This window comes from Zosterops lateralis, assembly GCF_965231275.1.
Source record: "Zosterops lateralis genome assembly, chromosome: 13".
NCBI lineage: Eukaryota > Metazoa > Chordata > Aves > Passeriformes > Zosteropidae > Zosterops > Zosterops lateralis.
In genome coordinates this window covers 12,372,371-12,387,928 of record NC_139773.1, presented here as the reverse complement: position 1 = coordinate 12,387,928, position 15,558 = coordinate 12,372,371, and the positions used below count along the sequence as shown (strand labels likewise).

Here is a 15,558-nt window from a genome sequence, read left to right as displayed (position 1 = left end):
TGCAGTTATTGAGTTCCTGTGTGCTGCTTGAAGCTAATATTGAACAGAAAGAAAATCATGGTACAATCTGGAAGTTAGTGCAGAGTTCTTTAATATGCTGCTGCCTAAAGTTAAAAAAATTAATACTTGTATTGTGACATTGAATCTCTATTAGCTCTTGGAATATTCAGTCAAAAGTGTTTTTAATTAGTCTTTCAATCTCAAATATTCTATGCCAAAAGTGACTTGCATAAGGTTTCAGCTTTAAATTGGTTCTGGTTACCAAAGCACAGCAAACTCATATTCATTTGTGCTCCCCTGAAATGGCTTCTCTGAAATGTTGGGCCCAGCATAAGAATTAAATTCCACATGCACTACTTGCAGTTTCGTTCTGAAAGACTGTCTGGAGAAAAGCGGGAATGAAAGTGCTCTTTCAGCTACAAGTACAGTACTTCAGCAAAAATCAAATTTAGCTGTCGTGTGAGGTCAATGGGGGCTTTGTATGTCGAAAGCAAGTGCTTTTCTGTTGGGGTAGGGGAGTGTAGTCAACAGCTGAAATAAGCTTAATTGCAGGTTGAAGCTGAAAAAGATATTATCAGATTTTGTCTTCCTGCCTGTACATCTTCCTTGTCTTATATCTTGAATACTTCCTCGTCTGTAGAGTACCTTATTGCTGTGAGCAGAAGACTTGACTTGCTTCTGTGTTGCTGTTGGCTTTGCAACCCAGAGGTTTGCTCTTGGTATCAATTTCATATGTTTTGGGGAAATAAAAACAAAATGGAGTGGATGTGGGTGTGAGAGGAGATGAGATTTCTCTGGAAACAAAATAATGGGAAAGTTGTTTGTGTTTGGCTTCAAATACATCTTATGTAAAAGGAAATATTTTTTGCTGTGGTACTTCTCACTGTGGTTTAATCTAGTTTTATAACATGGCAATTGGTGAAGTATTCAAGTATCTTGAAACCCCTTTCCCTCTGGATTTTTTTGTTTGAAATGTATACTGATGTTACTTGCGAGAATGATTTTATTTTTTCAGTAACTTTGTTTATCTTTGGCTTGACTTGCAAGAATTAAGATTACCTGTGCTTCAGCTTACTTCTGAACCAGGAAATGGTAGACCTAAATTGATCTTGAATTAAATATAAATAATTGATACCCTGATATACCTAGTTTCTTAATGAGAAGCTGTTTTTTCTTTCAAAATTGGTAAAAAAAGAAGTGCAATTGTGTATTTATGGAGGGGGGAAAAATGGAAAATTAATTTTCTCATGAAATGACATGTCAAAATGATTTGCAAGTTAGACCACTTGGTAATAGTTAGGAGCCTCAGAACAGTGATGGAAATTGTCATTTGTTGTAATTTTCTTGTAATATCTTGCAAATATCTGTAAACTTGTTTAATACAAGCCAGGAGGAAAAAAAAGATACAGTTTTTATGAAAACCAAATTTAACAATGTTAAATAATGCAGTAACTCATATCATGTATCTTTTAACTCATGGATCTCTTCTCATTTTTATTATATTTTCACATAGAATTTATAAATAGGAGGTTGTGTACACAGTCTAATATTTGACTGTAAGGGTGATTTTTCTCTTAGTGTGTGAAAAATCATACTGTGGGGTTTGTGGTAAGCAGTTGTGTCGTCTTTCACTAATGACACAGTGACTAAACAGTGACATGTGAATTCATGTGACTGTTGTTAATTATAAGTACTGTGCAGCAAGTAAGCCTGTGTTACCATTGTCTCTTATTTTACGGTTCTCTTGCACAGTGTTAGGTGTTCAGGGCTCAGCAGAAATGTCCCCCTCCCCTCCTCCCCTTACCTGACTGCGAGAAGCAGTAATACTTCCAATATTTGCTAAAATTACTTTTCTTTGTGAGGTATATATTGAAAATAAATTGATGGGGTTGGGAGGCTGGGTCATGCAAAGCCTCCATGTTACTGTATTTGTGTCATTGGGCAGACTTTATAGACTTTTTTGGGAAAGGGCACCAAGTTACCCACAAGGCATTTTTTTCTGGAAGGTCGTTTTGCTGAGCTGTAGGAAATTCCAGATTTTCAAATGTCAGCTGTAAAAAAAAAAAAAGGTTTTCTCAGGCCTCTAAATACTGGGTTGTGTGTATCAATTTCAGGTTTGTAGAAGAAGGGAGAATGGCTCAAGAAACGAACCGTAGCCAAGTGCCTATGCTGTGTTCCACTGGCTGCGGATTTTACGGGAATCCTCGCACCAATGGCATGTGCTCAGTGTGCTACAAAGAACACCTTCAAAGGCAGAACAGTAATGGTAGAATTAGCCCTCCTGGTAAGTAACCCCAACACACGTGTGTGTGTGTGTGTGTGTGTGTGTGTGTGTGTGTGTGAACAGCTCAACTTGACACAAAGGGGCAGCAGCATCCTGGCCGTGTCCAGATACTGATTGCTGGAGCATCAGTGCAAACCATTTCATTCCAGCATCTTGCCTTATGGAATGAGCTTGGATGGGATGCTCATAATGTGATTGTGTTGCCACTAATCTGCTCAGAAGTAGACTCTTGCTAATACCTTTTGTTATTCATTAGAGTGTTTCTGATTTGAAATTGTAAAAATGCAGAAAAAACACTGCAGTAACGTATTTTTGCTGAAATTACTGACAGAGATAGGATTGAGCTTGGGGAATGTTTGTGAAAAGCATTTTAAGTACAGGTTATTTCATCTCTGTGGCCTCATGCTGAAGGATTAGCCTGTAAACACTTGATAGTGATGCCCTTTCCTTTTGAAGGCCTTCAGGGGCTTTTGTGTACATCTTTCCAAAACTGCCCCTGAAGGCCTTTGAATAAAGATCTGCTGTTATATTATTACCTCCTTTCTAAAATTATCTTGAGTTCCATTTCCAGGTTAGGAAAAGGCAACAATAGTTTCTGCTTAACTTCACATACTTTCTGTTCTTTTTGGCCCAGTGCCCTGTGTACAGTTGCCTTTCCTTTTAAATTGAAGCAATAGTTTCTATTGAATCTGGGGATCTGAGTTTTACACCTTCAAAATGCATCTGGAGTTGGCATTAGGATGCTGTACTGGTGTTCTCACAGATCCATCTTGGTTTTTTAGACAAAACACAAGCTTCTCATGTCAGACTACAGCAGTTCATGCTGTGAAAGCTGTTTGTAAATGCTTTAATTAGCAAAAAATAGTAACTGTTTTACAACTCCAGCTTCAAAAATTTCTGTGGTATAAGTTCTGGGGGCCTGGGGCTGGAATGAGATCAAAATATGGCCAAACATAAGGGTTTTTTGTTAAATTATGTTTCATTGTGGTGCAGGCAGAGATTCAGATTCTTCCCTGAAGTTCTAGGGGTTGAAGAGTAAATGTGCTGTGTAAGTTCTGTAATCCCAGGAAGCAGCATAACACGTTTTCCCTGGGTGTGTGTCTTGCAGCAGCCTCTGTCAGTAGTATCACCGAGTCCTTACCGGTCCAGTGCACAGAGGGCAGTGCCCAGGAAACTCAGTCCACTTTAGATTCTACATCGACTCCATCTATGCAGCCAAGGTAAGGTGCTTCTGTCTGCTCTGTGTCTTTACAGAAAAATCTGTGTCAAAATGATTAAATGAAGTGTCCTGATCCTGCATAATTAAATGCTGGAATCAGGATTAGGAAGAGGTGTAAGGTTTCAGGGCTAACTTTAAAGCTTGGGATCTCAGGGTGAATGCTAGCAGATCTCTGTGCTTCATCTGGCATTCAAATGGAAATTTGCCTTTAGAATTTAGCCTCGAATAGAAGGTGTCAGCTTCTGTTCTGCAGAGATTTGTCTGGCTGTTCTGCTTCCACAACTTGAAGTTGTACATTTAGCAAAGGAGAACTCTTTTCATCCTAGAAATCTGAGGATTTTGTAAAATGGCAGGGAGCTGTTTACTAGAGCTCTCATAAATAAATGCATGATAATGTGTTAACAAGCCTTGCTTTGGAAGGAGTGGAGAGTACTAGAACAGAGTAGAGACATGAGTCTTGGTACAAGTTGTGCCACTGAACTGATCTCTTATTAAACAAGTAATTTCCATCTGGATTATTCAAGGATACATAATGTCCTCTTGTAAATCACTCAGACTTACTAAGTGTTCTCCATTTGTAAAAGCTAAATATTTGTTTATATTTAGTGGCTCCATTTCAGTTTAGAGTGACACAACCAACAGCAGCTTAATAAGTGCTTTGGAAATTTGAGTGAAAAGTGTTAGTGTGTTATATCCTATAGAAGCTAAACGTGCAGTAATACTCATTGCAACTTTTCTTTAAAAAAATGAATGTAGTAGAACACAGGCTGAGGGCAATTTCATCAGTTACTGTTGACTGATTCTGCTCAGGCTGTTTTCTGCTCCCTAGCTTTTTATAGGAGGTGTTATCTCATGCTTGGATCCTGCATATGAACTGAGAGCTAGGTGCCATGCTTGATGCTATATTTAGTCTTTTCCATTCTGAGGTTTCTAGTTGGGGTAGAAAATACGTATCTTACCCTGAAACAACTCTTCTGGTGTGTGTAAGAAAAAATGTTCATCCAGGTCACTGCACAGATGTGAACCAATTACAGTGCCTTGCCTTTGTTCTCTTACAACTTCAGTAAAACCATGAAAGAATAGAAGTACCTCACTGATCACTGGCTTGATTACTGGCTGCAGGAGAAATGAGTGGATGGTTGCTCTTGGACTTGTACTTCAAAAAAATCAGTGTTACTTGTTGGGTTGGTGTTGTTTTTTTTTTTTTTTTTTTTTTTTTTTTTTCCCAAAAGAAAGCAGGAATTCAACTTCAGTCTCTGGAAATACCTCAGACTTCAATACTCTGGGGACAGATAAAATTAATTGACAGTGCCCTTTTGTGGGTGGCCAGATGGGCAATTCAAGACCTACATGCAGTTCTTGGCAATTAAAATTGCAACTCCAGTGCTCTGGTTGTGCCATGGAGTGCTGGTTCATGGGCTGCTGGATAGCCTGGTTTTTATCTTCAGAGTGAATCCCTCAGTGGAAAGGAAGAAAAAATGCAAATGAGATAGTGCTACCTCTTGCTTGGGACTTGAGCTCTGTCTTGTTGCGTAGGAGAGCTGCTGGATGAGCAGCTTGGCTGGGAGTGGTGGCTAGTGTTGAATTGCTCTCTCTGAACTGCTCAAGGGCGTTCATTGGTGAGTGTTCAGCCATGCTGTGGTTTAGCAGTATGGCTAAAGGGTTGGGAAGTTTGGCCTGCACCACTTTACACTGTGAAAATCCAAGGGGTTCTGTGTGCAGCTGCTGCAGTTTTATTACTGGAAACATTGACATGCTGCAATTTTCTTGTTCGTATCACCAGAACACTGAAACTATCTCCTCTACAATTATCTTGCTGACTTATGTTATAAAGATCCTTGCATATTGAATGTTGCATTGTTGCTTCTGTGTGGAATGATGGTATGCCAAACCACCCAAAATATTTTTTCCTTTTTTAATAGTGGAACTGTTTTGTTGCATTCAGTATAAATTAAAAAATATGTTTACCTTTTGTATCAGTTCAGATTGTGGCAGTTTTAAGTGGTTACAGAAACAACTTCAGAGTGAGAAGCTCTGGATACCTTTACATCAAGAGGTGCCCTAACGTATCTCTTACAGGAAAAGAATGTGGAAATGCATCATAAAAACCATAACTTTCTTCTTTTGCCCCTCAGCCCTGTGTCAAGTCAGTCACTTTTAACAGAATCCGTAGCATCGTCCCAAGCGGATAGTACGGCTGTGGACAAAACAGTACCTGAGACAGAAGGGTTGCAAGGTTGGTGCCTAGTTTTCAGTGACAGAACTTATGAATAATGTTTTTTAGACTTTCACTGTTAATACACTCCAGTTCAAGACATGGCTGATCCTCAAACCCAAATATTCTGTGAAATCAGAAGGCAAAATAAGGATAAAGTTTCTTTTCTTAAGCGACAAGTCAAGCTGAAACCTTATGTTTAATTGGTGTTGTCAGTGTCTGCCATAAACAAGTGTGTTAATTGATGTTGGAAATGCACATCATAAATCAACATCCTGTTTTGTCTCTATGCCATGGTTATTACACCTAAGTAGAGTTTTGAGTATCTGTTACTTCTCAGAGTAACCATTTACAGCACACATCAGAAATTTATGAGCATGTTTGTGATAGAGGGTGTTTGATTGCAAGAACAGAGTCAGTATCTTTTATAAACATGAAACACCTATAAAAGAACCTTTCACCTATGAACAGTAGTGGTGTAAGATTTTGAACTACTGAAATTCACTTTATCAAGTATAAAATTACCAAACCATAGGCTATGTTGCTTGAAGGACAATGGCTGAGTGAGTTAACTATGTTGCCCTAAAATCCTTCTTGCCTGGTGCAATGTAGAGTTTCCTTTCACTTTTTTCTTGTTTTCTATGTGCAGACTTTCAGAGCTTAAGACTAAAAAACATTAATAGCATTTCTTAGGAAATGAAAAAATGTCAGATAGTATACAAAATGTACTGAGACTGGTAACCTATAAGCATTATAAAATGTATGTAAAGATAAGTCAGTAAGTATTCTACCTTCTGCTAAGACAGTTTAGGTTTTAATGGGGAGGATTATTTTTCTGTGGACTAGTCTAAACATAGAAGTGTGGGTTTTTTTACAGGTACAACTTGTAATTCCACTTGAACATTCTAAATATTAGTTCTTCGACTGTGTCTCTGGTATCAAAGTTTTGCTTCTGAGGTACTTTTCTAAACCTGACCTGTTCCTTTCTATAGGATGGAATATGGGTCATAGGTCAGCTACTGTGCTGAGTAAGGCCATCTTCTTGTTTAATAAACTTGGGAGAAAAGCTTTTAATTCCATGTTTTTTACCACTTTTACTAACCTTTGAGGTGTCAATTAGAAACATGTTTACTTTTGAAAATACACATTCTAGAGATACACTCTAATGCCTGTTAGGAAGTTTGTGTTCTGGAGCTGAGAGCTCTCAGTTTTGACAAAACATCTACTGGCTTTTCACTGGGAGACAGAGGGAGTACTTTACTTTATTGACCCTGGCACTGTGAGGTGACTTGGATCTATGAAAAGACATTTCCCAGCAAGTTTTCAGAGGCATGTCTCTCACTCATTTGGATAAATTTATGCTGCTTCTAATTTCCATCTCTGTAAGCTCATTCTCCTTATGAGAAGATAAGAGGTTTCTCAACCAAAAGTTTTGAATTTAGCGATGCATCTGTGTTTTACAGTATGTTTTTCAAGGATCAGTGTATATCAGGTGTTTAGATTACTCAGCTGTGTCCTCTGTCCTTTTCTTTGTACACTCGTTTCTAAACTAAGAACATCACCAGTAGTTGCAGTTCTAAATTTCCATCCCTATTTATAACTCTCTGGCAGGGTCAGCCTTATTTCCTTAAGAGTTCCTTCTGTGTTGTCCCTTAACTGCAAATCATAGGGAGTGTAGTGTTTCCAGTTTTAAAGCATTTTGATGTGAAAATATAAGTTTGGAAGGAAAGCAGCTTAGAATGGATGCTGAGAGGGATTTCATTGAATTGCTGTCACAGTTGTGCATCCTGAAGTTTCTTTTTTTGGAATTTGAATTTTAGGTTGCTGACAAGCATGTAATACAAACATGTGAATCCAAGTGGTTTCTTTAGCATTGCCTAAGTTTCTAACATTTAGAAAAAGATAAGGTCACAGCAATGTGCTTGTTGGTCCCAGAGTGAAGTGCATCTAATAGTACTTCTGTTGATGCAGGGGAGCAGGAGAAATGATGTCAGTATTTATTTTGATAAAATCTTGCCTTGTGAGAATGTCTGTTCTGGGGTGAATTGTTCTATGCTGCTGGTGTAAATTAATGTATTGTGTTCAGCTGAGGTCCCCTTAACTTGCCATTTAACAAAAATTACCAGGCTACAACAACATTGAATGAAAGACTGGGTGAATAATTAAGCTTTCTTAGATTACTGTTATTACTTTTCCAAAGCAGACAGATAAATGAGACTTGAGCTGTGTGTAACAGTCCTTGCTGTTTGCAGTCAAGCTAAAACTACAAAGGGATAAAATTTCCAAAGAGCAGTTCAGATTTGTCTTTGCTGGATTTATGCATTGCAGAAGAAATAGAGGAAAACTCTAGAATATGTTAGTGTAGGCTTTGGAGCTAGTGTTTGTATGATGATGCATGTGGGACAGTGCAAAAGTCCAAGTGCTCTAAGATAAGGACTAATAGAATTTTTTTTTTAACTTTAATGTTCTTAAATACCATGAACATACCATTAAAGATGACCTAAAATGGAACTCATTAAGTACAGTCCAGTTTTTCTAGCAGCTTTCTTCTGTTCTGAGCATCTCTCCAAGTCATTTTAATTACCTCCTGGGCTATTGTGCCTTTTGCTCAACATGATGGCCCTGTTAGGATTAACCAGTCAGGATTCCTGTTTTTTTAGCCAGAGGATTAACAGGCTGCCTCCAGGCAAGCCTGCAAGCAGGTAAAGAGGTGCTTCACTTCCCTGGGGTAAACAGTTAAAACCATCCAGGTTAGAATTTATCCTTCTAGTTCAGGGAGGATTTTAAAGGTAAGTGAAGCTTATCATGGAAGGCAGGAGGACTCCACCACAAACATTAGGAAGCTGAAGAACATGGGACTAAAAGTATAAATCCAACTAATGGATGGACTCAGACCCTCTGGGGCTGGAAGCTTCTGAAAGTGAAAACAGCCTCTGTGATTTTCAAGCTTGTTGTGAATTGGAGAGGAGCATGTACTGCCCTGTGGTGTGGCTATTATTTGAAAAACCAAAGAATAAAGTTAAATTGAATTAACTGTCTAAAAGATTCATACTGTTTTGAATGAAGTCACCCGGTTTTGTGCATATCTGGATTTTAGTGAGGTTAAGTTCAAAACAGTTAAGTTCAAACTAAGTTTTATCAGGGTTAGCTCAGTGGACAGGTTGGCTCAGTAGACAGTACTGGAAAGGAATTGATGGATGCTTCTCACTTTTGTGATAGTACCAGGGACTCAGAGGTAGAGTATGATTATGATACAAGTGTATAAAATAATACAGGATAACTTGATATTACTGGGTGAATGCTCCAGGGAGAGAGGAAACACTCAACAGAAAGATTTAAAACTACATTCTGTGGGTGAGTGTGCTCCTACTTAATTTGCCACTTCCTAACACTGAAACAGTGTATTTTAGGCTGATTATGTCAGTTCAAAATGTTCACAAGTAGTGATATTCTCTTTTGGATTAACTTCACATTTCACTCCTCTGGAGATGTGGGGGGTTCTTCTTCCTAGGCCTAGTGAAATGCCCTAAAGAAGTGATTGTAGCTGTTCATGCTTTTCTGTAGGAATGTAGGATTCTGTAGGAATCTTTTTCTTTTAAAATCTCTGCCCGGTAATGCAGGGGTGATGAATGTAAAACATCCACAGAGAGAACAGGTGAGGTGTTGGGTGTCCTGCTGCACATGCAGAGCTGTGTTGTGCCTGCAGGGGTGCAGAGGCTGGAGTGCATTTTATCATGTGGATGCTGTTTCTGTGGTCAGTCAGAGCACACTGAGGCTCAGGCAGGGGTTGGCACAAGCAAAGCAATAGGAAAAGCAGTGCCTTTTGGAGGAAATCCAGGCTCTGCTTGATTTGGTCAGCTAGGACCATATTCTGTAAATGAGGGAACTTCTAGTGGCCAGCTCAACATGTCAACTCCAGAAATAGATGCCTGTTCATACTTTACTCCTTTTTGGTTAGTTGGCAGCTTGTACTGGTGCTGCCAGGGCTTCTGTTCTTTGGCTGCAGGCAGGGCTGGGCTGGGGGAAGGTAGGACTTGGTTCAAGGAAAGCAGGCAGCAGCATCCTGGAATCCAGATGAAGTCCAGCAGTTGGGAGTGGCTGCAACTTATTTCCTGCAAGCTCCAAGCTGGGCAATGTTGCATCTTACCTGGCTTTGTTTTCCTGTGGTCCTCACAGGTAGTTTACAGACTGAACACTGGCACTTGGTCATCTAAAGTAGTTGGGATATTTGTGATTATCATAGAGGATTTTGGTTCAAATCTTTGACTTCTATTCAAAAGCAAATTGAGACCTAAAATTTATGGTTACTACAGTAGATACAAAGGAACTTGTGGTGCAGTAGAAGCAGCTTCCCACTTGATTCTACACTCAGCAACAGCTCTTAAATATTTTTAAACCCTTTTAATGTGAGAGCCATACGCACAAAGAAAATGTAAGTAAGGGTGTATGAGAGCCTTGTTATGCAGGGAAGAGTGCCAGTTTTTCCTAAATTTAGCTAATAGTTACAGAGGCTCTTAGTGAAACTTACATTGAGGTAACTGGATTTTGCTACAACAGGAAATGCAAGCTGGAGAACGTTAGCTCATGGCATGAATGTGTCTTAATGAATTAATGAACACTGCAATATCTGTTTTGTGTAAAACTGCAAAAGTTTATTTGAGTAAGTCTTACCCCTTCTGGTACTTACCTCACCTCTTTTAGTCCTTGCTGATTTTGGTTCTTACCTAGCAATCTTTTGATACCATGCCCACTTGGAAATGTGCCCTTTAAGAGTAATTTAAAACCATTGAGCTTTTTTTTTTTTTTTCTTTTTTTGGAAACTATAATTGTTATACATTTCAGGACAAGGGGAAGCTTTGCTTGTAACATAGATGGTGACTTAGAAGGGTTTAATAGACCATGTATAATTGTATCTTTGCTAGATTAACCTGTGGAATATACTGTCCCCTCAGGCAAAGTCTTTGCTGGTGATCAGGTATCTTGCTATCCACTGATGTTGCTTAGTACAGTGTTTTGATACATAGCAAAAGTGATGAGTGCCCTTTCCTTTAAAAAAAAAAAAAAAGATCAGAATAGCAGCACATGAAAAACCCCATTGGATTTGTCATGCAGAAGAGCTGTCAGCTGGTGAAGAGCTAGCACAGAACTGCATCTGACAGTCTCTGACAAACAAAAGTCCAGCTGCACAGAGATGCCTGCAGCTTTTTCCCTGACAAATGTCTGAGCTTGCTGTTGTATTCCCTTCTTTACAGCACTGGTTCTAGCTTTGCTTCCATCCACACTCCTCCCAGCTGGAGCTTGCTTTTGTTCTTTGCTGCAAATACTCCCATCTTTGTGTATCTTAATCACTGGAGACTTGTCCTGCTGTGGTCTAGCTATGTCTGGTAGGCAGAGGTTGGCTCTTAGCCCTTCTTGAAGTAAAGTTGGGTGGTGTTTTTTTTTTTTTTTTTTTTTTTTTTGGTTTCTATTTCTGTTTTGTAATGTAAGGAATGTGCAAATACTTGAGGAAAACCAGCCAACTTCTATTTTTACTTGAACTCAGGCAAATACTACTATTACTTGTTCATACTCTCCCACACAACCTGTAACCTGTTTATTTTAGATGTGAGAGAGCACTAAAGTAGGTTGAAAGATGCCTTAGGAGAAATGTCTTCAAAATTAGGTTTTCACCTGCTTCCTTCTGGGCTCCAGGACAGTGTAGTTCCTCCCTGTAAATCTGTTCTCTTGAGCTGGTGTTTCTCACCCCGGTAGTGACTGTGTCATGTGTAGGCTTTTTCCAGGTGTGCAAGAGCAGCATCACAGTGGTAGAGATTGTTCTGAAGCACTGTGTTTTGTGTGGCTTCCATGTTGCAGTCTTCAGCAAAAATAATGTTGATTCAGGTTTTGAAAGAGGGTGTTTGGCTCAACTGATCCTATTACACAGAGTGGTTCTTGCAAGCAGGTTTTGGGAACTGGACCAGTAACACTGGGGGAAATACTTGGCTGTCGGATCTTCTTCCCAGATCTGACAGTGCTGAATTTTGCTGTTAAACATAATGTTTATTCTTTTGGTTGTTTTTGTGGTATTTTCAAGCATTTGGTGAGTTTTATTCTTAAATTATGTTGAAGGTTTAGAAGAAGGGACTTCAGTTGCTGCACAGAGACCAATGTACTTCAGATATGAAAGCTGCAGCAAAATGGCCAAACGTACAACCTGGGCTTTAGATTATTGTAGGACTTAAAAGGGGAGAGACAGACTTTTTTTCTCCTCAGTTCTTACTAACTTTTCTAATGTCAGCTTCAGTGTCAGAGAATGCAGAGCCTACACCTGAAGAACAGGACAAGTCACTTGACAAACCAAAACAGAAAAAGAATCGTTGTTTCATGTGCAGGAAGAAGGTTGGACTGACTGGTAAGAAATACTGATTTCAGTTTCCTTAGGCTTGTTTAGGCTTTGGCCCTTTGAAATGTTATCTTAAAGGGAAAATGGGGCATGGTCATTGGACACTGATTTGAAATGACAGTCAAAGGTGCTTTCAGCTGACTCTTACTGGATTAGTCATTCATGTATCATTTTGTTTTTCAGCCTCCTGTCTTAAAGCGAAGTTCATAATTCCAAATACTTCCTTTTGGAAGTCTGCTTAGCTAAGGAATTGGATGATAGCTTACTGCCATTCACTGGCCAGCTTTGCAGTGGTCCGGTGAAAGGGCCTGAATCCTGGAGGGTGAAGATTCATAAACATAGCAAAAGAGCAGGAATTCTCTAGGAATGTTCTGTGCTAGAGTGTCATGAAAAAAGAAGGAATGGTCAAGTCAAATCTTGCTGTAATCACTTAAAAATGTATTACTTGTGATTCTTATGCTTTCTGCAGCAGAGGCTCTTGGGCTGATTGATTGACACTGGTGACTGAGATTTATTGCTAGTGAGTGAACACATTCAGGATTTAAAGCAAACCAGTGTAATTAAGAATGTTGAAATGTCTGAGCTGCTCTTTCTGTCCACAGGGTTCGAATGTCGGTGTGGGAACGTTTACTGTGGAATGCACCGTTACTCAGATGTACACAGTTGCTCTTACAATTACAAAGCTGATGCTGCTGAGAAGATCAGAAAAGAGAATCCTGTAGTTGTTGGGGAAAAGATCCAGAAGATCTGAACTGCTGCTTCTGCTGGAATACAAAAATCTTCTGACCATCTGCAGATGAAATTGACTTGAGCTTTTTTCCTTAGTCATCAGGAACGTAGAGCAGTGTATCTTGCCTAGACCTTTTAATCATGCATGTCATCAGATGAATAGATTTTTTTGTTTTCGTTTTTTTTTTGTTTTGAAAATGACTCTGAACATTATTTTCATTGCAGTTTTCTGTGGCTGAAGACTTAAGTAAACTTTACAAGTATTATCCTTTAAGATCATTTTAATTTTAGTTGAGTGCAGAGGGCTTTTATAACAAACATGGAGAAAATATTGGAGGGCTGTGCTTTTCCAGGATAAAACATGCATGCGTTAACTTTGCAGTTTATTTTCTTGTTGTATATAGCTTTTCTCTGCAGCACAATTTCCTTTTTTTTTTTTTATTGATAATGCCTTGTATGGCACAACTAGTTATCAGTAACTGAATGTATTTTAATCATTATGGCTGCTTCTGGTTTTTTTTTTTTTCCCATTAACGAGAGGTTATACATGTTCGCATATTAGCTTGTTTGCACCCTCTACCTATTTATGTATGAATCATTTGTAATGAGAGTGTGTGCTGAGATTGTGTGGGGTTTTTTGTTGTTTTCTTTTTTTTTTAATTGGGGTTTGTTTTTGTGTGTGTGGGGGGAAGGCTGTATGCACTTCATTGACTGCAGTTTTCATTGGGATTACATCCATCAGTTTGTCTGTACACAAATATGAAGAATGATCTGAAGTACCTGTGCTGTATTTATGTTTATCCACGTCTTAACTTTGATTAAATAAAATTTAAAAAAATCCAAGCCCCTGTGGCTGTCACTGGCATATGTACATTGGATTTCTCTTGCTTTATTTTAATGGGGACCTTCCATTGGTGGTTCCTCTACTTAAAGTGTATTTATTCATGGCTATCGTGTATCCCAATGCCAGCTAAATTCTGATGAGTTTTATCTTTTCACCTGTAACTACTAGAGACACTGCAGTTTCCAGACCTTGTCTGTTGATTCTTCCCAGGGAGCTCTCTGTGCTTCCTGTGCAGCACATCTCTCATGTGCAAGAATTTGGGGCATTTGTGACACTGTAACAATGTACTTCAGTTGGGCCTGACCTAAAGGTGAAACTGATTTGGCCATGAATAGGCTGTGGAATCCTGTGTGTGATTCTAGGAGATGGTGCTGTGGAATTTGGGGTCCACTGTCTGACAGACGGCACTGTTGGAGGAATTGCTCTTTTTTTTTCTTTTGAGGGTGCTCAGAAAGTTTCTTTCTTCAAGGCTACCTGTCCTGAGATCAAAGTCTATGCCTCAACCCAGATCATCTCCATAACTTCAAGGTGGTTTATGTAGTGCCATGGAAGCTTCAGCCAGTGCTGCTTGTCACCAAACCTAGCAGTACACTAATAAAGTAGCACCAACTCCTCTCCAGATGGTCCTGATCTGCAGTTGAAATCTCACTGAGTGACTTGCTGCTGCTTTGGAGTATTTGTGAAACAAATGTGATTGCGCAGCTTTATTTAAAACATTAAATTTTTAATCAAGGCTGGCTCCATCCTTTAAAATTTGGACTGCTCTTTAAAAGCTATGGCTGGCAATTAGTAGATAAAGTACTACATTTAGGATATAAACTGTGCAACAGAAGGAGCTTTCTCTGGTAGTTACAGAAAGTAATCTGCAAGACCGAATAATAAATGAAGTAGCTTGTGCTTGCAGAAATGGCCTAACCACAATCTACGAAGCACATGGAGTTTATAGTAAAGGAAGGAAGGAATAAATAACTTACTGGCAAATTTCAGTAATGGTCTGCCTTATCACGGGTCAGAGATCCTGTATTTCCTCAAAGCATTTGCTAAACTTCCTCTTACACAGCACAGAGCATGGAAGAGCAGCAGTGTCACCTTGGTGGGTGTTTCTGTTTGCTTTCCTCTTAGCTGTTACTTCCCTATTCTCTAATCCTTTTCACTTTGATTCCTCTTTCCTTATTTCTGGTTTCTCTCTTTTCCTAAGCATGTCCTTTTCTCTCTCCTATGTGCCCTCCTCACCAATCTGCCTTTCACCTGACCATGATGCTGCTGGGCCAGACAGAGAGAAGACACCCTGGATTTCACAGGGCAGGGGAGAACCCTTTACATTTTTCTGGTGCCTGAAAGAAGAATAAGGTACAAGAAAAATATTCACATGCTTCCTTGACCACCACCAGTCATGAAGCAACTGCTCCTCTGGCTCTTGATTACACAGTGGGATCCTCACCTGGCAGTGCCCACAGTGAGGCAGAAGCACAGGGGGGAGTACTTTTTCTACACCTGTCCTTCTCCAAGCCAACTACTAACCCTCCTTTGGCCTGGCTTGTGCAGGGGGCTCAGAGTTAATATTGAAGGGAGTTTATGGTCCTGTTGTATAAGCTTACATTTAAATTGGATGTCCATCTTTCCGTGACACCTGAGAATTGTGTGTCATGTTTGTTTGCTTTGGCAGTGGCCCTGCATTACCCTGGTGGTTGATCTTCAATCTGTATTTTGTGTCAGCTTGAGGTTAGCAGATTAACATTTTAATTAACACCAGCACATTCACAGCACTACAAAATGCTTGAGTGAATGTGTCTCCTCATGTTGGACACTCTATTGGAACAGGTTTTCAACATTATTTTATTTCAGTTTTGGAATAAGCAGGTTCTATAGCCCAGATCCTATAATC

General features: G+C 39.3%; 1 protein-coding gene across 4 annotated transcripts in view; it reads left to right on the top strand.

The window, feature by feature from the left end:
* Nucleotides 1-13,672, top strand: part of ZFAND6 (zinc finger AN1-type containing 6) — a 36,492-nt gene extending 22,820 nt beyond the window's left edge. For all 4 annotated transcript variants that reach the window (XM_083870753.1, XM_083870754.1, XM_083870755.1 and 1 more), the window contains 5 exons: nucleotides 2,115-2,284; nucleotides 3,393-3,504; nucleotides 5,639-5,739; nucleotides 11,996-12,109; nucleotides 12,703-13,672. In XM_083870753.1, coding sequence (XP_083726879.1) covers nucleotides 2,134-2,284; nucleotides 3,393-3,504; nucleotides 5,639-5,739; nucleotides 11,996-12,109; nucleotides 12,703-12,851 — 627 coding nt within the window. In that variant the 5' untranslated portion in view covers nucleotides 2,115-2,133 and the 3' untranslated portion in view covers nucleotides 12,852-13,672. The remainder of the gene's footprint in view (nucleotides 1-2,114; nucleotides 2,285-3,392; nucleotides 3,505-5,638; nucleotides 5,740-11,995; nucleotides 12,110-12,702) is intronic.
* Nucleotides 13,673-15,558: the final 1,886 nt, after the last annotated feature.